Genomic DNA, 27,877 nt, shown 5'->3' on the forward strand with positions numbered 1-27,877 from the left:
TGAAAGGGTGGGGGAACAAGGAAAAGAACAAAACACAAATCTGGATGCCAGATTTTGAATCATTGATGAGCTTCAAACTAGCAACAAAAAGGTCCCCAACAGCAGACATCAATTTTTGTGCAACCTCGAGGTTCTGTAAACATTTGTTTGTTCAACGAATATTTACTGAGAAACCACTGAGTGCCAGGTACTTGTCCCTGTTCCCGAGGAGCTTGCCATCTATTGGGATGCATAAACAAGGAAAGAAATAAGATAATTTCAGAAAAAGTGTATCTATGCTTGTTAAAGAGAAATTTTAAAAAAAAGGGAGAAATCATCTTCAATCTAAACATCATCTTAATAATTTTAAAAAGCTTTAACAAGAATAGTTCATCAAGGAAATGGCCTAAAAGGATTTCGTCCTAAGCACATCTTTCATAAGGACTTCATGGTGCACCTACCACAGCAAGCACTTAATTTTAAATATTTTATAAATCTTTATAAATGTATATATATTTGTACTTTTATTTTTGGTATCGCTTTTGATATTTCTTTGATATGAAATGGGATTTCAGTAATAAACCTAAATTTATAATAAGAGCTCAAAGAAATTCATATCACATTGGCTATGATAGTTTTCATGTAGCTACCAATTTGTAATACTATTTACTCTGTGTTTAGCTTTAAGGTAAAGATGCCAGAAGTATAGAGGGACAGGGGAAATTCCAACAAAACTCATATATTTTAAAGTCAATAAGAAATTACTGAAGTTTCCTATGATTCAATCCATAAAAACTGTTTACAAAAGTAAACACTATAAAAGAAAAACAAAACATGAAAGAGGAAAAAATTAGAATAAAATTAGAATAAATAAATTATTATAGGAGATACAAAGAAGATACATTTAAGCATTAAAGAGTTAAAAGGGATTTTTATTGATTCTTATAATCTGCATTTTTATTATTTGTTGATTTTCTAATATCTTTCTACCAGAAAAAGAAAATGAAAAGGCTTACCATAAAAAATATAGATACAACAAGATCCAAAAAGAAGCTGCTAAAAATGATGAGGAATGTTTATATTTATTTACATGAAAAATTGTTCATGATTTGGTTAGATTAAAAAGAGTAAGAAAAAAGTGGAATTACTGTATGAGCCTATGTTGGCTCAAAATATACACACATGTATTTAATCTGTATGTGTATTAAATACAGACACATTTTATAAATTATGTATACACACATACAAACTCGTTTCAATTATAAATCTTTTTTTCTGCAGTATACTGTATCATCTCCTAAGTCTGAGGTAAAAAATGTTAATGTATACTTTTATATATAAATATACATATATATATGGAAAAGGATTGCGGTGGTGGTATTCCTGCAACTAAAGTTCTATGAAAAGCATGTTAACATTACATGTAAAATAACAAAGAATAAAATGAAAAGGTTTGAGTAACTTAATAAAGAACAAATCCAGAATACAGAGGGAAGGGGATCATTTAACGCCAATATTATAAATTAAGATTGAAAACTACAATTTGCATTCCAAATTCTAAATTATGATTTTCCTATGATCAACGTACAGAATGTCAGAGAATGTGTTTTGAATTGTAATTGACTGATCTTTTCCTCAAAGTTAACATATGGTCGATTTTACTAAATCTTCCACGGATAAGTTCTCTGCTTTCAGTGCTCATTCCATAGGATCAGAAACGAACTCTAAGAAGTCCCACATTGGTACTACGTATCCAGAGAAGAGAAACCCTGACCAGGAGAGGGGAGACCTCTGTGATCACTGGAAAGGCTTCACTCACTGCATCACTATCCGGCAAGACTATTCATCTTGCTTTGCCTTTCAGACTTCGCAGGTATTCTAATATTCCCAAACAGCATACTTGTCCTCTCATTATGGGAGATAAGCATTTCCCATGAAAATCAACTAAGCAGCTATCTGTTTTATATCCTTCCATCTCACAGGAGTTAAAGCAGCCCACTCAGCCTCCCCCAGCCATTTCTGGCACACTGACACAGCTGTGGAGCTAGTGTAAAGACAGCCATCTGTCTTCTAACAATGATGCAATCTGAACAATTCAACCCACACATATTTATCAAATGGCTACTAAGTGCCAGATACTGAATAAATGTCTTAGTTGGCCCAATCAGAATGAAGAGAAGGACTTAAATTTCATGGCTTTGAAAGAAACACAAACAACAAAGTCTTTGGCCGTAGCTGGTGGTGGCGGCTACTCTGTAATCACGAGGGTCTTCAACCTAAAATCAACAATGACAAGCAAGGAAGACTGGGGAGTGGGTGGTAGGAGAGACAGAGATAGAGACAGAGACTGAGACAGGGATGGAGATGGGGATGGGGATAGAGAAGAGGGAGAAGGACAGGGACAGTGAGAGGGAGAGGGGAAGGAGAGAAGGGAGATAGAGACAGAGACTGAGACAGGGATGGAGATGGGGATGGGGATAGAGAAGAGGGAGAAGGACAGAGACAGTGAGAGGGAGAGGGGAAGGAGAGAAGGAAGGAGGGGAAACAAATAGAAAATTTGAGTCTTCAGAGACATTTCTGGCCAAATTAATCAGCCAACCTTGAAGTTTGCATTACCTAGGGACTCCCTAATATGTGAGATTGTTAATTTCCCTACTGACTAAGCCAATTTTATCAGGTAAAACTAAAAACAGTCAAGAGTGCATTAAAAAAAGGAAATGCAACACAATGTTACTCGAATATTACTTTTACATCATTAAATTAATACACTGTTATTTAAAATAAATTCTTCTAGAAAGCTCTCCCATTCCTACCAAATAGTAAACAAATTCCTTTGCTTAGGATTCAAGTCCTCACAATCTGGTTTTGCTTTATTTATCCAACTGGAATCTACAACATACAAGACTCCCTCCCCACTCAAATAAGACTAGTTTCACCAGACCCTCAAACATGCTTTGCTTACTCTTAACTCAAAATCTTCAACCTTTTAAACAATTATTTATAGCACCTACTAAGTGTCCAGCACTGTTCTTGGTGCTTGCAATAGCTTGGAGAACACAAAAAGACAACAATCTGTGTCCTCAGTAAGCTTTATTTAAATACAAGTGACTGTCAATAAATAAACATGGTAACTAAATTATGCAGCAAGCTGGAAGTGGTAATAGCAAGTGCTTGGGGGGCGGCAGAGGCGGAGGGGTAGAGCAGGATAAGGGGGATCAGAAAGCAATGGGGGAAGAGACAGGGCAGGCTGCAGTATTAACAAGGGAAGTTCCAGTGGTCTCAGAGGTGAGCCAGGGTAAAGGAAGCAGCTGCCTAGGAAGAGCAGCCCGAGCAGAGGGATGGGGCTGAGCAAAGATCGAGACATGAGCACGCCTGCTGTATTCTTTACACAGACCATGACCTCCTTCTTTCCAAAGAGTAGGACTTTGAAAACTCAACTCGACTTCTAGCTTATCTGTGAGTTCCTCTCAAGAGCAATAGGCCCACTGATCTCCCTTTTCTCAGAATGTTGATACATTCCCCTCCTGGTAGGAAAGCAGAGTAGTACAGAAAATAAAGATGGGTTTGGGGTCAGAACAGATCTCTGCAAATCTCAACTTCCCTTACAAAACATACGTGAGTTTCTTGACCTTTCTAAACTTGTCTACCTCATATTTATAAAATGAGATGATTTGGGTTAATGTTAGTGTTAAATGAGATAACGAATATAAACTTTTTGCACAGAGTGGCTCTTAATAAATTGCAGTTTTGTTCTTCCGCATTCAACTTAACATTAACTATATTTTGCCTTCCATTGATAACTAGATACATGTGAATGACTTACTAATAATTTATCTAAATATAAAGTTCTTGGCAACAAGGGACCACATCTAATAGTTCTTTTACATTACTGAAAAAACAAAATCATTACAAAAAATGATTCTGTAATGATTAAGACATAGATAATGATGCTTTTGCATAGAGTATTTGTCTTTGTCCAGCAACAAAGTGGTAAAATGCTAGATGATTGCTACTTTTGCTGGAGATTTAAAATCTCTATCACATACAGTTCACAAATCATTTTATTTTTATTTTCTTTCTTACTTTACTTTGTTTAACATCAAAAGCCAGACATTTATGGAAGAACATGAACCATGTAACCAAGGATTAAAATATCGTGTTAATTGATTTGTGCCAATAAGCCATTTATTTTGCAGAGTTACTAATAAGAACATATGAAATAAACTATAAATCACTATACAATTGGAAGGTATAAAGAACTATATATGTGTGTGATATTCTTGGTTGGAAATAAAAAGGGGGGTTATTTGTAAGTTCACATGCCATATCAACGAACTGGAAATGCAATTATTTTTTCCCTGAGAGATTAAAATGATTTTTCAATAACTTGTTACAATCACATTTTCTGACACATAATGTAATCTGTTTTCTTCGCTTAATTTTATATAAACAGGATGGCACCATTCTTAGAGTTAGTTCATGAAGCTCTCCAACTTCAAAAATGAAAACTGATGACTTAAAAAGGCATAGTGTGAACTGCAGGTGTTCTTCTCCATATAACATGTAATAATTTGTCAAGTACCTTCCTTATACTTTATACACAAGAAATATGAATATATACAATAGAACAAGTACTCGTTATATAAGATGATATAGTTTTCTCTCATAGCTAAGAGAAAATATTACATATAAGGTGATCTAAAGTTTTTGATAGTGAATAATGTGATTTAAATTTTGAAGCTTATTCTTCAAGCTTTTTCTAACAGGGCAGGCTTTCATTTCCATATAAAATTTTATATGGAAACCCAATGTCTTAAACAGATTAAAAGAAATATGGTAGCAGATATTATAATTGGCTTCGCATCAATTCCAAACTCCTCTGAGAGCTCCTTCCTGTTCGGCACAGACTGGAAAGCTAAACACTACATTTTCAGATTTCCTAGCACCTAATCATCTACTATTAATGTGAGACTGAATTCAAAACCTAAATAAGTTGGAAGAAAGGCAGGGCCACATCAACACAGAGACAGCATGGATCTACGGCCGTCAGACTCCTGACTCCCAGGCTTCCTGCAGCCAAGGGAGCATCTTCACCCGTCATTGCAGAGGAAGTAAAACTCTGAGGCCTGAAAGTTTTTCTCAGTACCTCTACCTAGAGTTCACCCCTTTAGTCCTCCTGATGATTTTTTAAGTCAGCTAATAGTTTCTTTCTGTTTAAACTGGCTTAGATTGGTTTCTACTATCTATAACCAAACTCTAACTAATATGAGTATTTTGTTAGTAAAAATTTATTTAAATGTTAAAAATTATAAAATATCTCATCATAAAGTCAACAAATGGTAACAAAAAAAAAAGCTGCTTTAACAAAAAATTTTGAAACTGAATGTTATGGAGGGTATCTGTAGTCTCATGTCAGTCCCAGAAACAGATTTATTTCTGGATTTTATTTTCAGAGACCCATAATACTGATACGAAAGGTAAATATTGCCTTGGGAAGTTTTATTGTTTATTCATTTTGTAGGCTGCCTTATAGATTCAAAAGACTCTTGCTTGAAATAATCAAGATATATTTAAAAAAATTTTTCTTTCAAAATTGAATCACTAAATATATAACAATTCACATTTCTTTTCTTATAACAAGAAACACCCAAACATACAATAAGCCAACTATTGTACATATTCTTGTGATTAAATAAACACTGATCTTTTTTATAAAAGCATGAGAACATAACCAAAACTTTACTGATATGACACATTTAAAAGAAATTCAAATAAATGTACAGATAGGTCACTATAAGCTTTGTCTGAGCTCTGCATAAAAATGAGTTGAACTGACAACACAAAGTTAATTCCTTTTGGTGGCTTCCAATGTATTAAAGCTCGGTGCATTTAAATATGTCTGTTATTTTACTATAGTTTTAAATAGTTAAAATAGTTAAATGTTTCTGAAACTCCTGAAGCACTTCTGTTAAGTCTAGAATCCTAAGGAACACAGCACAAAAACAACACTATTTATGTGATTCTACTTTCTGTTACTCTCCTTTTAGTTTTATGCAACAATCATAAAAAAAGAAGATTCTAAATCACAGGTCTAGGAATGATCTATAAAATGAAATATACCCAAGTAAAACAAGCCCAGGGAGTTCAGATACTCCATTCTGCCTACATGTTAAGGAGTCTCCTTCTGCATTAAAGTAGCTAAACTAAGTTCCATGATGTAAATGGCCATATCTATTTTGTGTAGTGCTGTAGTTTCTTGCCTAACTTCCTGCCTGGGCATCCATCAGTTTTCTTACCTATTCGTTGATGAAATCAATCCATCAATACTAGAGTCTCTGATATTACTGCTGGTCCAGACTGTCACCCATGTCACCGTATTCCTTGGCTATGTGTTCCCACTGCCACATAAAGGCTTGCTCTTGGCAAGTGACTGAGATATGTCAGTCTTCACTTAACATCTGGTGGAGAGGAGTGACAAAGGGAACATACCAGGGATACGGAGAAACCAGGACAGGGCTGCAGCTGCCATTCCCAAACCCAGCCTAATCATAAAAACGCTAGATTCAGTCAATTTAAAGTCAGTATTCAGGAACCAAAAAAGGATCAGATCTAGGGAAATTCCAGAGGGAGCTCAAGTTTCAAAGAGCAAAGACAGCGAGAGTTCCAGATAAGAAGCAATGTCATTTCAAAAATTTGAACAAGAAGGGGACACGGTAGGGACAAGTCCTCAGGAAATGAGATCCTGGCAGGGCTACAGCCATAAGCAGTTTAGTTGGAAAGAACACGACAGAAGAGCCAGGGGTCTAATGTCCTTAAAGGAGTCAAAGCGGCCCAGCAGCTTGAATGAGGACAAGACAAAGTCACCCCATGCGAGAGCATAGTCCTAGAGCTGCCACAGCCATCACGTAGTCTCAGGAGCCACCAAGATTTCTATGTCATCCATTGGACAACCACAGGTGTTTAACCCAGAGTGAAGCCATTCATATGGATTGGGCACAGGATACAGACAAATGGAGAAAACTAGGTGGTAACTGGGAAGACTAAGGAGGGAGCTAGACTGGGAGCCAGACTGTAAATACATGGCTACACTTTTTACCATGGCCCAGCCATGCCCACGTCTTTCCTCCCCATCATTACTAAAGTGAGTATGTTCTAAATCTACAAAGGAAAATTGTTCTTGAGATCACCTCTTTCGGAGGTATATAATCTCACAAAAACTTCTGGCACTTACCAGCTTTGCCTTCAGACTTCATTTCAAATATCTTAAGCTAAATAAAGACCATGTACCTTATTTCTCATTCAAAAAAGTTGTAAAATGATCCTGTGTATTCATAGCCATTTTTATTTGTAGAGTATTTTTACTCTAGCCAGCTATAAATAACACGTTGATTTCTCTGGTTGATTTTAGTACACTTGAAATACTGTCATGGTAACCCAAGATTTCTCTCTTAGCCCTAATCCCTCCCACCTCAGTCCCTGACACCTGTCCCGGCAGCTCAGCCTCCCCATCAGCTCAGGAGGTATTAGCAGTCTTGGCCCCTTCAGTAGTTGAGGGTTAGAATTTATGCTGTTGACAAGCACTATGTTGTGATCTTGGAAAGAGTCTCGGTTGGCTCAAACTATCTGCTATCCCTGCTGTCTTACAACTAGATTTTTCTCTCAGTTTCCCTACCTGGCACTTCTGTTTCACGCTGGGGTTGAAATATTGTCCTATATCTCAACATGCCTGGCTAGGACCCAGACAGGCTGAGTAGCAACTCTCCCAAGGCTCCCGATTTGGGTGGAAGTTACTGGGAAAGAAATGAGCCTGCTCACTTTGTTCCTGTAGCTGAAGCAAGCTGGTGTTCTGCCTGGAGTAGACCGATTTTCCAGGATCAAATGCGTCCACTTCCTTACGTGGAGAAAGCACAATGGTACAGTGTGAGGAGGAAGGACTTGGAGCCACAGAGCGAACTTTACTGACTTTCTACTCCTGAGGTCTGCTGTGAGGATTAAATAAGGTAACACAGAATTTGAAAATTAATGCTCATTTTCTCCTTATATGCACAAGTCATGAGACTCCTACTATCATTATCCACCTCACCTGGAAGACAGACATTCCAGGCATCTATGTCAAGCCCAAGTTCAGCAAGTCTCTTGAAGAAGTTCTGCATACATCAGGGCTTCGGGCCATCTCCTGCCAGATTTGTACGGATCCCTATCGCTGACTCGAACTGCTCAAAAAATATATACTCATAGCTGAATGAGTTTTAGGTCTCTGTTTTCTTTTCTTTTTCATTTCTACTTCATTTTTCAATTAAACACTTAACTGCACACTTCTTGGGACCTATCAAGTTCTACTAATTGTCTCATTCTTTTGAGGACTTTTAAGGTAATATAGATATTTTAGTTTTTTAGTCCCTTTTAAAAAGTCTTTAAAAATCTTTCAGAAATTTTAAAGCTGTCTTACCAACAAATTCTGGGGCTATGTACAAAATGTCATTTAAAGTGAAACAATGTTTTCTTTAAATAAATTGCCTCAAAAAGAGTGCATATATTAAAATAAACCACTTGAACAATTATTTCAAAGAATACATCTACATAAAGCCCAGATTTTAGGAAGAGACTTTTCTCAAACTGGAAAGTCGTATTTTAAAAGGTCAGCACTTATATTTTCAAAAAAACATTGTTAAGGTGTACCTGACAAAGTAACCTGCACATAAAGTTAACAAGTTGAAAACTGTGGATATATCCATACACATGGGAAACCACTGCCACAATTAAAATAACTAATACATAATCATGCCCCAAATTTTCCATAGATCCTTTGTAGTCTCTCCCAACTCCTATCCCCAAGCCACCACTGATATGCTTTCTGTCACTACGGAACACAATGCATTGCCTTGCGTTCCATATGAGAATAGCACAGCATGGTCCTCTTCATGCCTAGGTTCTTACTTGGCATAACTGTTTTGAGAGTCATGCACATTACTGCCTGTATCAATAATTTATTTTCTTTTTCTTACAGTTATCCGTTTATTAAAAAGGCTATTACAAAGGATACAGATGAAGAGATACATAAAGCAAGGTATGGGGAGGAGTGGAGAGCTCCCATGCCTCTAGTCACACCACCCTCCCAACATCGCCCTGTGTTTGCCAGCCCAGAAGTTCTCTGAATTCTAATGTTCAGGGTTTACCTACAGAGGCTTTACTACACAGGGATGATTGACGAAATCATTAGTCATTTATGATTAAGTTAATATTTTTTAAAAAAATTTTATTTTTTTTGTTTCAGAGTTTTATGAGGATACACACATTTTGCAATTTGCATAATTTGCTTTTTTACAGTGTGAGTGAAAGTCGTAAGCGTGCCCTTCACCCAGTTGGTGTGCACTGTACCCATCAGGTGTGAATTTACCCATCCCCCCCTCTCCCCTCCCACCTACTTGATTTCCCTTGAGTTTTACTTCCATATGTGCACGTAAGTATTGATCAGTTAATTCCAATTTAGTATTGAGGATATATGGTGTTTGTTTTTCCATTCTTGTGATACTTCACTAAGAATGGTCTCCAGCTCCATCCATGGTGTTACAAAAGATACTAGATCACCATTTTTTTTTTATGGCTGAGTAGCTCCATGGTATACATATACCACATTTTATTAATCCACTCACGTATTGATGGGCACTTGGGTTGTTTCCGTATCTTTGTGATTGTGAACTGTGCTGCTATAAACATTTGAGGGCGAGTGTCTTTTTTTACAAAATGTCTTTTATTTCTTTAGGTAAATACCTAGCAGTGGGCTTGCTAGATCAAATGGTAGGTCTACTTTTACTTCTTTGAGGTATCGCCAAACTACTTTCCATAGAGGTTGTACTAGTTTGCAGTCCCACCAGCAGTGTGTAAGTGTACCTTTCTCTCTGCATCCACGCCAGCATCTGTTGTTTTGGGACTTTTTGATAAAAGCCATTCTCACTGGTGTTAGGTAATAGCTCATTGTGGTTTTGATTTGCATTTCCTTGATGATTAGAGAAGTTGAGCATTTTTTCATGTGTGTGTTGGCCATTAGTCTACCTTCTTTTGAAATGCTTCTGTTCATGTCTTTTGCCCACTTTTTAATGGGGTTGCTTGATTTTTTTCTTGCTGATTTGAGTTTATTGTAGATTCTGGTTATCAGACAGATGTAAAGCACACAATATTTTCTCCCATTTTGTAGGTTGTCCATTTGCTCTACTGACTGTGACCTTGGCTGTGCAGAACAAGATGTAACTGACCTATCAGAAGATTCTCTGATTTATGGAAGGGAAAATCTACCACAGTAAAACTTGGTGAAACTGTAAATGAGAAATAAAAATACGCTAAAATATCATTCCCTTGGCTTTAATATTTTACTTTATCCTGCCTTATGCAACAGAACATTTTCAAACAGGATTTCAAATACCGTTTCCTCCTATCTAAGGCCAGCCCCGCCACTTGGTGCTACACCTTGTTCTCTCACCTGGTCAAGGTCATGGCTTCAGCAATCTCCTCTCTCTCTTGCATCAGTAATTTTCCCTCTTTATGGAAACATTCCCCATAAGCATACAAAGTCTCTTGCTTCTCTCACGTTAAAAACAAAAATCAAAACAAAACCTCACCTTCCAGATACTATTCCTTATCTCCTCTCCTTCCAAATGAACCTTAAAAGATGGTGTGTATGCTTCATCTCCAAGAACTCTCCTTAATTTTGAGTCACATTTGAGTCCCAAAGATAATGTACACACCAAAAAGAGGCTCTCTTGCCACTGTTTTTATTGACCCAGATCAAAGAACTTTCCACTACCATTATACATAAAACCTTCCTTGATAGCAATATTACCGCTGACAATATAAAAGCACTTAACAGTCTGACACCACCTCTCATGTTAAGAATGAAAGAACAAATTATAGCTGCTTTCATATTTCCAAAAAGTAATTTTCACTAATGGATGGAAGAGTGAGATTAACATGAGAGCTTCTGGTGCTTCAGAACAAGTCACATGTTTGTCCTCTCTCATTTACCCAAATAAAATCATTAGAAAAAAATTCTAACAAATAATTATAAGTATCAGATGCTTTAAATTACATATACACTTATTCCCTTTCCTATGTTCCTGTCAATAGCAGCAAGGCCACGGTAGAGCAAATTAAAACCTATCTTTAGACAATGTATCCTAGGATACTAAAAAAGACTCATTTTCTGTGGTAAGCCATGTTTAATTACTCTAAAGACTACTTCCAATTAATATAAATAACTATGTTTTAACATCAAATGCTAAAAAATGCAGTCTTATATTTATTACATTACCATGAATCAAAATCAATCTCATTAGAGATACTGCAATGCTTATCAATTATTCATTCACTCATTCAATCTTTATTTGTTAAATGCACATTTAATATATAGCCACTGAGTCAAGCATTGCATAAGAGATTAGAAGCTTAGGAAATGCATGGCAGGCTATGCCACCAAAAGATTCCTTAGAATTTGAAAACTACTAAATAAATATGTCTATGAAATTGAAGCTAGAAGGATAAGTATGAAATAGATGACATTTTTCACACATATAACACATAATAAGTCATATGGACTCTGAAGACTCAAAGATCTCTATCAAAGATGAGATTTAGTTTATCTCTCAAATTTCATCAAAGAGAAAAACACAAGATTGGTTAACATATACAAATACCACTTAAAGCAATTATGACCAAGTGTTTCCCATGAAAAGAATTCTCTCATCCTAGCAAATTATTTAAAATAGCATTGATATTACCCATAATTCCAAAAAAACTGGAAATAGCCCAAATATGCTTCAGGAGGTGATCAGATAAACTGTGGTACATCCATACAACAGAAGACTACTCAGCAATACCAAGCAACGAATGATTGATAACATGCAACAACCTGGAAGAATCTCAAAGGTACTGCATGCTGAATGGCACGAGATAGTCCCAACAGTTTAAACGCTGTATCATGCCATTTGCCTGGCCTTCTGGAAAAGGCAAAACTACTGTGATCGAGAACAGATCCACATTGCCAGGGGTGGGTGGACGGAGGGTAGGACTATGAGGGATAGCATGAGAGAATGCCATTCTGTATCCCGAGTGTGGTGGTGGTTACATGAATCTACACATGTTAAAATTCATAGGACTGTACATGAGAAAAATTAAGTTAATTATTTTTTAATACAAAGTCAGTTTTTAAAAATATATACATTTATCATTTTGTGAATGATTAACATATGTCAGGTAATAATCCTTATATCAGTCCCATGAAGTAGGTTTTATTCCCATTTTAGATATGAGAAAACAAACCCAGTAAGGTTAAGTAATTAAATGAGCTTATTCCATTAAATATTAAGTAGTAGATCCCAAATTTAAAGTTGTCTAATTCCAAAGTCTAAATAAAATATTGTGCTGAATACTGTGATGTTGCTAGAGAATAGCATCTTCTAAAAATCACAGCTTCTTTAAATCCATTAATTATGGGAGCAGAGTAATGAAGGAGAGTAAACAGAGGGCATAAGTTGAAATGATAAACATAAATTTCCAGGGTCAAATGAAGAAAACTCTTTACAGTGGTCCCCCCTCCACGGTTTCACTTTCTACAGTTTCATTACTGATGGTCAACCATGGTCCAGAAACAGTAAGTGGAAAATTCCAGAAACAAATAACTCAGAAGTACACACCATTTGGAGTAAATCCCATGCCACGCTGCTCCATCCCTCCCAGGGGGAGTCCTTCCTTGGTCTGGAGCATCCACCCCGTAGACCCTCCCCACCCTTCAGTCTCCTAGCAGTATCAGAAACTCAGTGGTATCCCCATGCTTGTGTTCAAATCAACCTTACTTGACTTAATAATGGCCCCAAAGGGCAACAGCAGAGATGCTGACAATTCAGATATGACAAAGAGAAGCCACAAAGTGTTTCCATTAAGTGAAAATGTGAAAGTTCTAGACTAAGGAAAGAAAAAAAGTCATATGCTGAGGCTGCTAAGATCTCTGGTAAAAATGAGTCTTCCATCCATAAAATTGTGAAGAAGGAAAGTTAGTGCTAGTTTTGCTGCCCCACCACAAACTATAAAAGTTATGGCCACAGTGCACAGTAAGTGTTTAGTTGAGATGGAAAAGACATTGAATCTGTGGGAGGAAGACAGGAACAGAAATGTGCTCCAACTGACGGCAATCGGGTTCGGTACTACACATGATTTCAGGCACCTACTGGGGGTCTTGGAATACATCCCCCGAGGATATGAGGGACTGCTGTACTTACTGAAATGGAAAGGGTTTTAAATAAAAAGAATTAAAGATGAAGATAAGATAATATTTAGTAAATTTATGTAATTTGTCATGAAACTATCATTTTATTTGGGTATATGAAAAGTTAGAACATTTTCACATCCACATCAGTGGCATTTAAGAACATATAGAATAGGCAGCAAGTATTTCTGCATTTGATAGGTGAATCTGGATTCTCAAACTTCAATGAAGGCATTCAATTTGTAATACTGAAAGTTCAAACTCATATACTGCTGACTGACTACTCACAATTTCATGTACCACCTCACTTTTAAAAAGCCAACACATCGTTTCAACTAAGTCATCTTATAAACCATGGAGAATGCTTCCGGAAATCAGTGACATGTGCAACACCTGGGAAGGAGACTCGGTGCCACGTGACGGCTGAAGGAAGTTCCACAGAGAGGAGGCTGGAGGGGAGGGAGTGGGCATGACGACAGCTACGAGCATGGGCACCCACGCGATCTGACGGGGCATGTAGGGGAGTAGAGCCCACCGATTTTTGAGATCAAGCACTGAGGTGTTTCTATCCAGAGGTAGTCATAGGCTAAACAGTAAGACAAGAGAAATGTCAATTTGGGGGTGAGGACACTGACACCTTTAAGTAGTCAGTAGGTCAATTATTGAATTCATTCATTCGACAAACATTTACTGAGTTACTAGCTGGCCAGCAATTAAGAAAAAAGATTGCAATACGATACACTCCTTGTTCTTCAGGAGCCAGCTGCATGTTGGGTGGATTAGACAATTACATCCCTAGAAGCAGACAGACCAGAAGAAAAAGAAGACTTACTCTAAACCTCCTGTTGCAGGATCCCCTTTCAGGGTCTGGGAAGAGTGCTAGTACAGTCATACTTTGTTCTATTGCACTTCACTTTATCATGCTTTGCAGACACTGCACTTTTTACAAACTGAAAGTTTGTGACAACCCTGCATGGAGCAAGTCTGTCAGCACCGTTTTACCAACAGCATGTCCTTCCTCCATGTCTCTGTGTCACATTTTGGTAATTCTCAAAATATTTTAAACATTTTTATTATTATTATATCTCTTATGGTGATCTGTGGTCAGTGAATTTTGATGTTCCCATTGTAATTGTTGGAGGGCACTACAAACTGCATCCGTATAGGACAGCAAATTTAATGGATAAATGTTGTGTGTGTTCTGACTGCTCAACTGACCAACTGTTCTCCTTTCTCTCTCCCTCTCCATGGGCCTCCCTACTGCCAGAGACAGAACAATATTGAAATTAGACCAGTTAATAACCCGACAATAGCCTGTAAGTGTTCAACTGGAAGAGAGACTTGCACACGTCTCTCATTGAAATCAAAGGCAGGAAGCGAGGAGAAAGGCATGATGAATTGCCGACACAGGCTGAAGGCTAGGCGTCTGAGGCCAAGCAGCTAGCAAGGCCGTGAATGCAAAGGAGAAGTTCTCGAAGGAAATTAAAAGTGCTACTCCAGTGAACACATGAATGATAAGAAAGAACAGGATTATCGCTGATATTAAAAAACGTTTGTGTGGTCTGGACAGAAGATCAAAACAGTCACAACATTCCGTTAAGCCAAAGCCTAATCGACAGAAAGGCCCTAACTCTCCTAAATTCTCTGAAGGCTGAGAGACATGAAGAAGCTGCAGAACAAAAGTGTGAAGCAAGTACAGACTGGCTCACGAGGCTTAAGGAAAGAAGCCGTCTCCATAACGTAAAAGTACAAGGTGAAGCAGCAAGTGTGTAGAAACTGCAGCTAGTTATCCAGAAGATCTAGCTAATATCACTGATAAAGGTGGCTACACTAAACAACAGATTCTCAATGTAGAAATATAAGGCTATTTTAAAAATAGCCTTATATTAGAAGAAGATGCCATCTTGGACTTTCATACCTAGAGAGGAGAAGTCAATGCCTGGCTTCAAAGCTTCACAAGACAGAATGACTCTCTTGTGAGGGGCTAGCGCAGGTGGTGACTTTAAGTTGAAGCCCGTGCTCATTGACCATTGTCCAAAAATCCTAGGGCCCTTAAGCATTATGTTACATCAACTATGCCTGTGCGGTAGTAATGAAACAACAACTGATGGCAGCACATCTGTCATTTACAGCATGGTTTACTGAATATTTTAAGGTTTACTGAATATTTTAAACCCACAGTTGAGATCTACTGCGCAAAAAAAAAAAAAAAGATTCCTTTGAATATATTACTGCTTATTGACAATGCACCTCATCACTCCAGAGCTCTCATAGAGATGAAGAAAAAGATTAATGTTATTTTCATGCCTGCTATAACACACCCATTCTACAGCTCATGAGCAAGAATTAACTTTGACTTTCAACCTTTATTATTTAAGAAATATATTTCAAAGGTTATAGCTGCCATAACTAGTGATTCCTCTGATGGATCTGGGCAAAGTAAACTGAACATCTTCTGGGAAGGATTCACCATTCTATTAATAGATGCCATTGAGAACACTCATGCTTCATGGGAGGAAGTCAAAACATCAGCATTAACAGAAGTTTGGAAGAAGTTGATTCCATCCCTTCTAGATGACTTTGAGTGCTTTAAGACTTCAGTAGAGGAAGTAATTGCAGATGTGATATAAATAACAAGAGCACTAGAATTAAAATTGGAGCCAGAAGATGTGACTGAATTGCTGCAATCTCATGATAAAACTTGAACAAATCAGGAGTTGCTTCTTATGGATGAACAAAAAAAGTGGTGTCTTGAGATGAAGGTTACTCCTGGTGAAGAGGCTGTGAACACTGTTGCAATGACAAGAAAGGCTTTAGAATATTACAGAAACTTAGTTGATAAAGCAGTGGCAGGGTTTGAGAGAATTGAGTACAACGTTGAAAGAAGTTCTGCTGTAGGTGAAACATTATCAAACACCATCACATGCTACAGAGAAATCTTTCATGAAAGGAAAAGTCAACCCATGAAGCAAACTTCACTGTTGTCTTATTTTAAGAAATTGCTACAGCCACCCAACCCTTCAGCAGCCACTATATCATGATTAGTCAGCAACCATCAACGCCAAGGCGTGACCCTCCCCAGCAACAAGATTACTACTCACTGAAGGCTCAGATGCTTTTTAGCACTTTTTAGCAATAAAGAATTTTTTAATGATGGTATGTACATGTTTTTAGACATAATGCTATCAGACATTTAAAAGGCTACAGTAAAGTGTAAACATAACTTTTATATGTACTGGGAACTTTTTGGTTTGTGCAATTTGCTTTATTGAGATATTTCCTTCATTGCAGTTGTTTGGAACTGAACCTGCAATACCTCTGAGATATGCCTGTAATGTGTTTTTCAGGGTAACTGTAAAATTTGCAAAAGTAAGGTATATTAATACAGTTGGCTGACACCACTGTCTGCTTTTATCCCGATCTCCTCTCCGTCAGATTTTTTCTGATGTCGAGCAGCACTGGAGTAGCCGTAGCATTTTGAGGATCCAGCTAAAGTGAAATTGAGTCAGAGATATATTTAATTCAGATTTATCGAGATATATTTATGAGTTTCCTCATCACTTCTATGTATGGAATAAAATAGTGCTTGGCCTCTCAAGAGGACACCTAGCACCTTCTATACTAAATTACTCCACAAATTCGATAACAATCAAATTTGATGGCATTACTAATAATGAATTATAAAGTTAATCATTTCTATATGATCAAAAAAATTTTAAAAACTGTTTCTCTCAATCATGCTACCAGAAAGAATAAATTATCTTTCTATCCTTTGCATATTACAAAATCATCATATGGAGATCAAAGAATATGTAGCGAAAATATTAATGTGTAGCAAAAAACAAAAAAAGTACTATAAGGCTATTTTAGGAAGTTAATTAAAACAGTATTATGTTAATTTTTTGGATTTATGTGATATTTATGGCACTCTTCAACTTTTAAGAATTCATAATTCATGGTGATTTCTTTTCTCAATCCAAAGAAATATCACTTTTATAACTAATTTTCTTTAAGAGGGTCTTCTCTCTAAAGCCGCATAAAACAGACCTACTCCTAACCATAGTAACACAAACAGCCAGGGATGCTAAGAGCAGCAGATAGGTGTATCTAAATCAATCTGGAACTATCCCTAAAGGTTTCCAGGAAGATATAAAACATAATTTTTAATTTTTTTTAATTTTTAAAAATTTGAGATAATATATATAACATAAAATTTATCATCTTTTTAAAATTAATATATATATATTTTTTTATTTCCCAATATTACAGGGGTACAAACACTTTGGTCACATAAATTGCCTTTGCACCGCCCAAGTTAAACCTTCAAGGGTGCCCATTAGGTGTGAATTTACCCTCCCCCTCCTCCCTCACACCTGACTGATCCCCAATGAATGTTACTTCCATATGTGCATATAAGTTTTGATCAATTAGTACGAATTTAATGGGTGAGTACATGTGGTGTTTGTTTTTCCATTCGCGTGATACTTCACTTAGAAGAATGGGCTCCAGCTCCATCCAGGTTAATAAAAGACGTATTAGTTCACCATTTTTTTATGTCTGAGTAGTACTCCATGGTATATATATACATTTTATTAATCCACTCATGTATTGATGGGCACTTGGGCTGTTTCCACATCTTGGCAATTGTGAATCATGCTGCTATAAACGTTGGAGTCCAGATACCTTTTTTTATACAATGTCTTTTTTTCATTTGGGTAAATACCCATTAGTGGGATTGCTGGATCAAATGGTTAGGTCTACTTGTAGCTCTTTGAGGTATCTCCATATTACTTTCCACAGAGGTTGTTCTAGTTCGCAGTCCCACCAGCTGTGTATGAGTGTTCCTATCTCTCCTCATCCACACGAACATTTGTTGTTTGGGGACTTTTTGATAAAACCATTTTCACTGGAGTTAAGTGACATCTCATTGTGGTTTTGATTTGCATTTCCCTGATGATTAGAGATGTTGAGCAATTTTTCATATATTTGTTGGCTATTAGTCTATCTTCTTTTGAAAAGTTTCTGTTCATATCCTTTGCCCACTTTTTAATGGGGTTGTTTGATTTTTTCTTGCTGACCTTCATCATATCCTAATGTTTATTTAATAATTTTATATTTATGCTTTGTATAAATAGGATGTACATATGTCAAATAGTTTAGTAATCTGAGTTTTGAAGGGTATCAGCTGAGCCAAATTTACTGTCAAATTTACTCTGCATAAAAATTAGCATAAAAATATAACATTTAGTGAAATAACACACGACCTAGATACTGTCCTAAGTTTTTTCCAAATGAATGTATAGTTTTTTGATGAAACCTGTTTATAACTCTGCGTAGAAGTTATATTTTACTCTGATTATATAAAGGCCTTAATGCTTTCTAAGGAAATATTTACACATTCCCTAATGATTATTAAAAGTTATAAAAGAAATAAATGAAATTTCCAATTTCCAAACCACTTAAAACTTGGTTGTTTGGAATTTAGGTTCAGAGGTCAACCTTCAGTGGCACTTTGCCTCTCATCTGTAGATAGAATTTTATGCATTTGAAATGAAGCTAGTATGAAAGCACTTAAACTGAAAACAATAACGTTAAAAATGACTTTTTAAATTTAAATGTTTGAGGATTTGTGATGGTCTACCTTTCCCCAACTCCTCTTCTCTATTTATCTATTTATCAAAGTAAAATAGACAGGACTCAATGTAGTTTCCCCTCTCAACAGAAGACTTCCCCAACTCAGAAACTACAAGTTTGGACTATGCTTAACACAACATTCAGACTAACTAGAAAAAAGTAGCAAATTACAACTCTTCTTCTGTTTTTAGACTGTGAGCCTTTTAACAATTTAATAAGCCTAGTAGGAAATAGTGCTTTACACAGTTTGCTGAGTGAATGAAAACAAGGGTACCAGTGGGATTTAAAAATATACATGATATAATTCCTTCCCTCAAGAAGCTTTTAAATGAGCATGGGGAAGATAGGCTGAGCATAAAGACCTAGTGTCAGCACAGCATGATGACCACATGTAGTGACAAGCATCACACTGGTTCACTTGGAGGTGCAAAATTCAAACCTAACTTATTCATTTATTCATTCAAAAATGTTTTATAAAGTCCCTACTATGTGCCAGATGCGTTAAGTGAGGGATACAAAAATAACCATGATGCACACAGTTCACGCCCCCAAATTGACCTCAGAGTTACTGGCAGATGATTCTGTCAAGAACTAGATGCGTCACCTTGATCCTCCTGCTTCCCTTTGCGGTTTCCACATCTGCCAGGTGAGTGTAACTACACTGAACAGTCACTAGTTGTGACCAAATGTAAAGGGTGAATATATGAGAAAGGCCTTGGAAATTAAAACTGCTCTATGCTCAAACAATATTGATGCATTATAAATATTATGAAATACATGAAAGATGCCATGCATTGTCTATACTTTAAATGTTTTAATTATGAGCACCAAACAAACAGTAGGTGTTCGATAACATGCTGAATGAAAAAAGGAAGGAAGGTAAACCAGCTTCGTTGACAACACAAAGTCGTCACTGAAAAGCAAACGTAGAACGGTGATGTCAGCAAGGTGATCAACTGGAAGCCCATAGCTCTGGTCCCCTTCACATAGAGCCAGAACAATGAATAACTACCCTTTTATGAAAACAACTGAGGGAGGGCACCAGAATGCATTACATGAGTAACAGAAATCCTGGTTAGCGCAGAAACTTTGATGGCCACATAGAGAAAAGAAGGAAACGCAGGGCGTCCACCACCCCATCCCCCAGTGCAGATCAGCTGGGAACCAGGAAGAACTTCTCCTCGTGAGAAGCAGGGAAGCAAGAGGATCCCAGCAAGCCCCTGGACACCTACAGACCTCACCACTGGGGTCTGCTGCCATCCTCATAGGCTCTAAGCCCAGCTAAGGTTGCTGCCTGGAGTCCACACAGTTGGGCCCCCTCCAGAAGGATATGACAGTGTGTTCCACCCCTGTGCCCCACATAGCTACACCATCTTGGAATTCCAACTACTGGAGCGTGTTCTGCTCTGGGCCAGACATCCCCAAGCCCAGCTGACAGCAGCTGTTACACCATTCCCCACGGGACCAAGTGGAGGTAGAACTGCTCCACCTACTCCTCTCACGCCCCCTTGGGCTGGAGCTGAAGCAGTACCCTGCCTCCTGGGAAAACAGTGCCTTGGCTGCCCAGAGCAGTCACACCTTCCCAGCGCCCAAGTTGAAACAGTATTCTGCATCTCAGGGAAACGGTGCCTGGGCCACTCAACACAGTCCTGCTCCCCAAAGTCTGAGCTGAAGCAGCATGTCCACGCTGAGCGATCTGTGCCCTGGCTGAGCTGAACAGCTACAGATCCTAGGGCTGTGCTGTCATACTACCCTGCGTCCCAGGGAAACAGAGCAGTGGCTGAGCTGAGACAACCTCCCTAGACAGGCCAGACAACTCCTGTACCCTGCTTCCCTGGAGCTGAACTAGGCCCCTAGAATCTGAGCTGCTGAGATACCGCTCTCTCCCTGGGGAGCGGAATAATCTCTGTGCTGTTCCATGACCCACCAGGGCCAAAAGGACAGTGGTGCTCTGCCATCCTGGGGTACTTGCTGCCGTTAGACCAGGACTCCTCGAGTCTGGGACACTACCAAGTCTCACCATTCCACGGTCCAGAGTCACCACTGCATGATGCCTCCACTTCAGAACATTGGTCTGGGCAAAGATTTTATGAAAAGATTTACCAAAAGAATAAATAGGCAACAAAAGCAAAAATAAACAAATGGGATTATAGAAAACTAAAATGCTTCTGCACAGCAAAGAAATAATAAAGAGACAATCTGTAGAATGGGAGGAAATATTTGCAAGCTATTCATCCAACAAGGGATTAGTGTTCTGAATATACAAGGAATTCAACTCAACAACAAAAGAACAAGTAATTCAATTAAAAATGGGCAAATGAGCTGAATAGACATTTCTTAAAAGAAGACAGACAAAATGGCCAACAGGTATATGAAAAAATGTTCAGCATCACTAGTTATTAGGGAAGTGCAAATGAAAACCACAATGAGATATCATCTCACCCCGTCAGGATGGCTATCATCGAAAAGACAAAAAATAACAAGTGCTGGGGAAGAGGCAGAGAAAGGGGAACTCTCTATACACTGTTGGTGGGAACATAAATTTGTATAGCCATTGTGAAAAAGAGTATGAAGTTTTCTCAAAAAACTAGAAAGAGAATGATAGCACAACAAAGTGATTATAGTCAACAATAAGTTATGGTATACTTTAAAATAACTAAAATAATGAAATAAGAATGTCCCTAACACAAAGAAATGATAAATGCTTGAGGTGATGCAGACCCCAATTACCGAATCAATTATTACACATTGTATGCCCATATTAAAACATCACATGTACCCTATATGGATAACTATTATGTACCCATAATAATTAAAAAGAAAAAATTTAAAAGAAAAAATAATAAAAAGAAAACAAAAGAAGAAAGAGGGGAGGAAGGGAGAAAGGGGAAAACAACCTTGCTTTTACATAGTCCTCAAGGGCCATGCCACAAAATTTCACTGAACATGAAGTGGTATATAATGAGATATGTTCTTCTGATAAACGCCCTTAAAAGCGGAGGTAAAGAGGGTCTTACCAGAGAGCACAGTAGAATTAAAGGTTCCTTGTCTTACACCTCCATTGCAAATTGCCTGTAGCCCTGGTTACCACTGATGTTTTCTGCTACATGGCTACTTCGATGCCTGTCCTCACCACTAGCTGGTAAGCTCCAAGTTATGTCCCATTCAGCCTCTTTTCATTCACAATCTCACCCACAGTCTAGCCCTCTGCAGGGTCAAATCAAAAACATCTCTTCATAAGAACAAATTTTTTTTAAGGTGGGAGAGAAATAACTGAGTAGGGTTTCAGTTACATGTTGTTATTCTTAATAATTATTTAACCCCTCAGTATATGTATTAAAGTATTATTTGATTAACTACATAGAAAACAGAGATTTGGGAGATACAGAATGACATTTAAATATTTATAAAAATTTGGGAATTATTTTTCACCTTAACATTAGAAAAGCACGTAAAATTTTTCATTTTTTAAGACCTGTACTCAATTTAATATCCCACAAAGATCATATATTCTTATGCTATATTATTATCCCACATTACACATAAGTTGAAATTGGCATGTTTATTTATAATTTGCCTAAGCAAAGCTCAGCTACACTTTTGAAACTATTAAACATCTCAAATTGTTTTCAAATGTTTGAGGTTTGTAGTAACTGAATATGCTACATCAAGCTTTGTCCTTGATATTAAATAGTAAATACCAAGAGTGTTTTGAAAAGAAAATGCTGGTCTCTGATTTATTATTTCACACTCTCCCTGGCTCTTCATCTGTACATACACACATACACACGCAAACATGTTCATATACACTCGCTTTAACAACTGTTTTATATTTCAGAGCAAAGCCCTCTGTTTCAAGATCTACCTCTTTTTATTATAAACATTGTGTAAGAAAATTTCAGAAACTTAAAAAGTAGTGAGGAAAATTATCTATATTTCTAGCACTACAATATTTTAATAACAATCATCTGAGTACTTGAAAAACAGCATCTTGATACACTATCAAAATTTCCCCCAAAATAGTATTTTTGTTTTTAATATAAAAGTTATATATATAGTCAAAATTATACATAAAATTAATTGACACTATAAAAACAATATTCACAGAAATGAAAAGTCAAGTTTGGCCAAATACAAATTCATTTAAAATAAAAACAAAAATCATACTACAACATTCAAAGCAAATATATTAATGTATGTTCAATTTGAGGGACAATTTATTTGACTTCACATTCCTTATGAGCCTACATTTCTTTTTTCATAAATATAACTGCTGAAGCAGTTTCTGCGTTAAAAATAAATGATTTTAGGGACTAAGAGAGCAATATACAAAGGGAACCTTCCTATAGAAAGAAAGCTACTTCTCAGAAAGTTAAAAACAAAATATGCTTAAAGTCCCCGGAACCCAAAAGTTAAAACTGGCTCTCCACGCTTTTTCTCATTTCTCTAGAGCTTAAATCAAAAAGGTATCCTTTTTCTACTGCTGAAAGTTTCATAACAAATAATGCTCTGTTAGAGTTTGAGTGTGAATCAAAGTCAAATTCCAAGTCAATTCGTTCCCTACTATGCACGTATAAAAACTGTTTTAAGACTTCTTTTTGTAAAACATAATAATATAAATATATCATTGAAATATATATATAAATAATGCTGTTTTTCTCAACATTAATAATCATTAAATAAAATCAAGTATAATATTGACTTCTGCATTTTTCAATGTGGTCATATCTAAATCAACTGAATTCTCAACAATTATATGCCAAGTTTTTTTTCAGTCAAGATTCTTTCTTTTGCATTGAGATTTTTCCTCTTTCTAACTTTATCTTTTTAAACACAATAAAACTCTTATAGATTTAAAAGGGTAATATCTGTCTACTTTATATTTTGCTTTCTAGAAGGTATTACATGCTTGTTCTTTTGACACCATCTAGAAAAGTTAGTGGAAAATTAGTCCACACTCAATCTGAGAGAAATCTTACCTTCTAGTTTGTTGTTTTTCCTCTTCAGCCATTTTTCTACAGTCTCTGCACTAACACTTTCAGATACAAATTCATCTAATACCTGGGGGTGAAGAGAAAGATATGCCTTCACTTTTTCATCTGTCAAACCTGTAAAAGAATTGAAAAGAATAAAATTCACCTATACAACATCTTCATATACGTGAAAAATACAGTATAATGATGCAGTAGGCTAAGATACAGTAACCTCTAATCTACTGGCAAAAAGGCTGAAGAAAGCAGGAACAGAGTTATTGCTCAATGGAACAGAAATGAATTTCTGTTTCAGGTGAAGACAAAGTTTTGGAAGTAGGGGCAATGACTGGCCAAAACTGTGAATGTAATTAATACCACCAAGACAACATTTTTTACTTTATATTTTACCATAATAAAAAGAATTTTAAAAAGATTGTAAAGTTAGGAGGTAAGCAATTTTAAACTACAGTTATTACATCATGTTACATAGCTGTTTTCCACAAAAAGTTTCAGTGTTATACATGAACCAACACCATGAGCCAATGCTGTACATTAAGCCTTATAGTACATATTTCTTTTGTGTAAACAGTTATCATAGATTTAATACTCAAAGCAAGTGAAACTCCAGCAATAATAGCAAACAGGAGAATCTAGCACTGGAACATCATAGGTGCTAAAAAAGGTTTAATGAATAAATTCTCTTATTACCTTACAACACAAATTCTTCATTTTTCTCAAAGGCACTAAACCCAATGGTATGACTAAAATTAAGTTCAGAATAACCATGACATATGTTCGTTAATATTCTATGTATAGTCAGTTTCACTGAAATAATTTTCATAGTCTAATGATAATTGTTGAATACACAGGATTTTCAAAATACTTTTACATGTTTTCATATTGAACATATGAAATCATGTTTTCAAATTGCTGCTTCATTGTTTCATGTTGGTATATCATTTCACTAAACAATCCCCAACAGAAACAGACTGTGAATAATTATTCTCAGTGATGATAATTATTTTTACTACTGTATCTCCCCCATTAATCATTTCAACAAATTACCCTCCTTACGGATGGTTAGGTAAAAAAGGCTATGAAAGATTGTACTTTGAGACAGAAAAGAAGGAAGGAAGCATATCTTTATGACTCAAGGGAGTAGGCTACATGTTTTCCCAAACAGACAAAGCAGAAATTTCATATGTGTTAATTATTTCTGCTGGGAACTAAAGTCACAATTGTTAGGATTCTACAACAGAATGGTATAATTGAGAAGGAAAATTATTTCATTCAATGAAATCAATACTTAAGTAGTCAATTTAAACATACACACACATATATATTGTAGCAGTAGAGAAAAGAAAATGAGACCTTTGCCTGTATTCACCCTGCAACAGAGCCCTGGTAATGTAAAGTTCAGTTGGAGAAATTCCACAAGGTGCTAAAGATAAGAGAGCTATTAAAGTAAGAGGGTGTCTCAACAGAGCAAGTATGAGTCCCTAGGTACAAAAGGCACAGGATGTTGTAGTAAGCTGACAGCCCAATTGACCTTCAAGACAAACAATGCAAATTTCGTTTGATTGTGTTCTCCACAGTGGGACACATGCAACACTTGATTCCTTCTTAAAACTTCCTCCTATTACTTCCATGACACAAGATTATACAATTCTTACCCTAACTTTCTAATTGCTCTTGAATTCTGCTTTCTCTCAACAACTCACGATGATGACACCAAAATCTGAGTCAGAAATCTTCAATATATTTTTGATCTCTAGACTTTGGATATTCTTCCATCACCTCAAGCTCCATCTTAAGTCAAAATTAGTGAGTCATCGCCTTCCCACTTCTTTCCAAAGAAATTTTAACTCTCAATTTTCCTTTTTCTGTTACTATTTATTTCCATTTTTCCAGAAGCCCAGGCTGAAAATATAGTCATAACTGACTCATCCCTCGTCATTTCACTCATCTCAGTGCATTATCACACAAGTCCTATTCACTAAATTATATGTCAGATAAAGGACTTGCATCCAAAATACACAAAAACTCTTACAACTCAACAACAAGGAAACAAACAACCCAATTTAAAAATGGGCCTAAGATCTGAACAAACACCTCAGTGAAGAAGAGACAGATATGGCAAATAAGCATATAAAAAGATATGCATTTATTAGTAAACTGAAGTTAAAACAAAACTGATTTTCTACTATACACCTATTAGAATGGCTTAAATCCAAAAACTTCACAATACCAATTGCTGTAATAAATGCAGAGCAACAAAAATTCTCATTCATTGATGATAGAATGCAAAATGGTACAGTTAAGTAACTGTTTGGCAGCATCTTACAATGCTAAATATAGTTTTTCTGTATAATCCAACAGTCACACTACTAGGCACTTAGCCAACTGATAGGAATGCTTATGCCCACAAAAAACATGCATGTGAATGTTTATGGAAGTTTTACTCATAATCACCCAACTCTGGAATCAACCAAGATGTCCTTCAATAAGCAAATAGATAAGCAAACTGTGGTACATCCATACAACTAAACGTTTAGCAATAAAAACAAATGAGCTAACAAGCCAGGAAAAGACATGGATGAATCTTAAATGCACATCGCTGGGAGAAAAGGCCAGTCTAAATAGATATATATTATATAATTCCAACTATACAACATTCTAGAAAAGGCAAAATTGTAGAGACAGTAAAAAGATCCATGGTTGCCAGAGGTTCAAGGGGAAGTGAGGAAAGTTAAATGGGTGAAGCACAGGGGATCTTCTAGGGTGATGAAGCTATTCTGCATGCAGTGGTCCCCAGCCTTTTTGGTACCAGGGACAGTGGGGAGGGGAGAAATCGTTTCAGGATGATTCAAGCGCATTACATTTATTGTGCAAACCTCTCTGTTAATGATAATCTGTATTTGGAGTGCTCCTCAGAGGAAGCATCATTGCCTCAGCTCCACCTCAGATCATCAGGCATTAGATTCTCATAATGAGTGCAGAAACTTGATCCCTTGCATGTACAGTTTACAGTAGGGTTCTCACTGCTATGAGAATCTAATGATGCCACTGGCCTGACAGGGCGGAGCTTAAGAGGTGATGTGAGTGATGGGGAGTGGCTGTAAAGCTACTGTGGCTGTGGCTGTGAAGCTGCAGATGAAGCTTCACTCGGTTGCCCACCACTCACCTCCTGCTGCGCAGCCCAGTTCCTAACAGGGCATGGACGGGTACTTGTCTGGGGCCTGGGGCTTGGGGACCCTAGCTGTTTGATACTGTAATGATGAATACATGACCCTACATGTTAATATTTGTCCAAACCCATAGAACTTTATTGCACAAAGAATAAACCATAATGTATATAAATTTTTAATAAATCACTTAGGTTAGGGGATCCCAGGATGGAAGGCATAATGTGAATCTAACTGTATTACAAATTCATAAAAACCTCACTGAAGGGTCAGGAGATAAGGTGCTGACCTATAAAACTTTGAGAATAAGTGGAGACTGCAACTAAATGCAAAAAAAAGCTGCACATAAGCACTGTACTCTAGTTGATAAAGTTAATATCCTATGAGGGTAGAGTTTAACAATTCTGACACCACTATGCATGTATACTGCAAATGGACAATTAAATACATGGACAGTAGATGGTGGGAACAAGATTTCTCACAGGTAAAGTAAGATGTTACAGATAAGCAAAAGCAGGAATTTAGAGTGATTCATGTGGTAATAAATTAGAGTTGGAGAGACAAGTATGCACTCATGTATTACCACATAGATGGTTACATATAGGAATACTGTAGTTATGTATATATGGTCAGGTTAACACACAGACATTTTTTGCCTTGCAATGTTGGCTGAGAGCGCCTAGAAGCAACAATATGCCAGCACCAATGAGCATATGTAGCACCCAGATATTGTTTTCTAATACCATTCTCCAATAAAAGGAACCACAGCTCCTTGAAGAAATGGCTAACTTAAGGAAAGGAAAAGAAAATACATAAGATAAGCTTGGAGCAGCCAATGATCAAAAATTTGC

The 27,877-nt window shown here is 36.8% G+C and overlaps 1 protein-coding gene across 1 annotated transcript in view; it reads right to left on the reverse strand.

Moving 5' to 3' along the window:
- PDE10A (phosphodiesterase 10A) overlaps window positions 1-27,877 on the reverse strand; it is a 230,854-nt gene that overhangs the window by 120,564 nt on the left and 82,413 nt on the right. Inside the window, exon 2 of the mRNA XM_069489102.1 lies at window positions 23,848-23,976. Coding sequence (XP_069345203.1) covers window positions 23,848-23,976 — 129 coding nt within the window. The remainder of the gene's footprint in view (window positions 1-23,847; window positions 23,977-27,877) is intronic.

Source organism: Eulemur rufifrons, chromosome 15, assembly GCF_041146395.1.
Source record: "Eulemur rufifrons isolate Redbay chromosome 15, OSU_ERuf_1, whole genome shotgun sequence".
Taxonomy (NCBI): domain Eukaryota; kingdom Metazoa; phylum Chordata; class Mammalia; order Primates; family Lemuridae; genus Eulemur; species Eulemur rufifrons.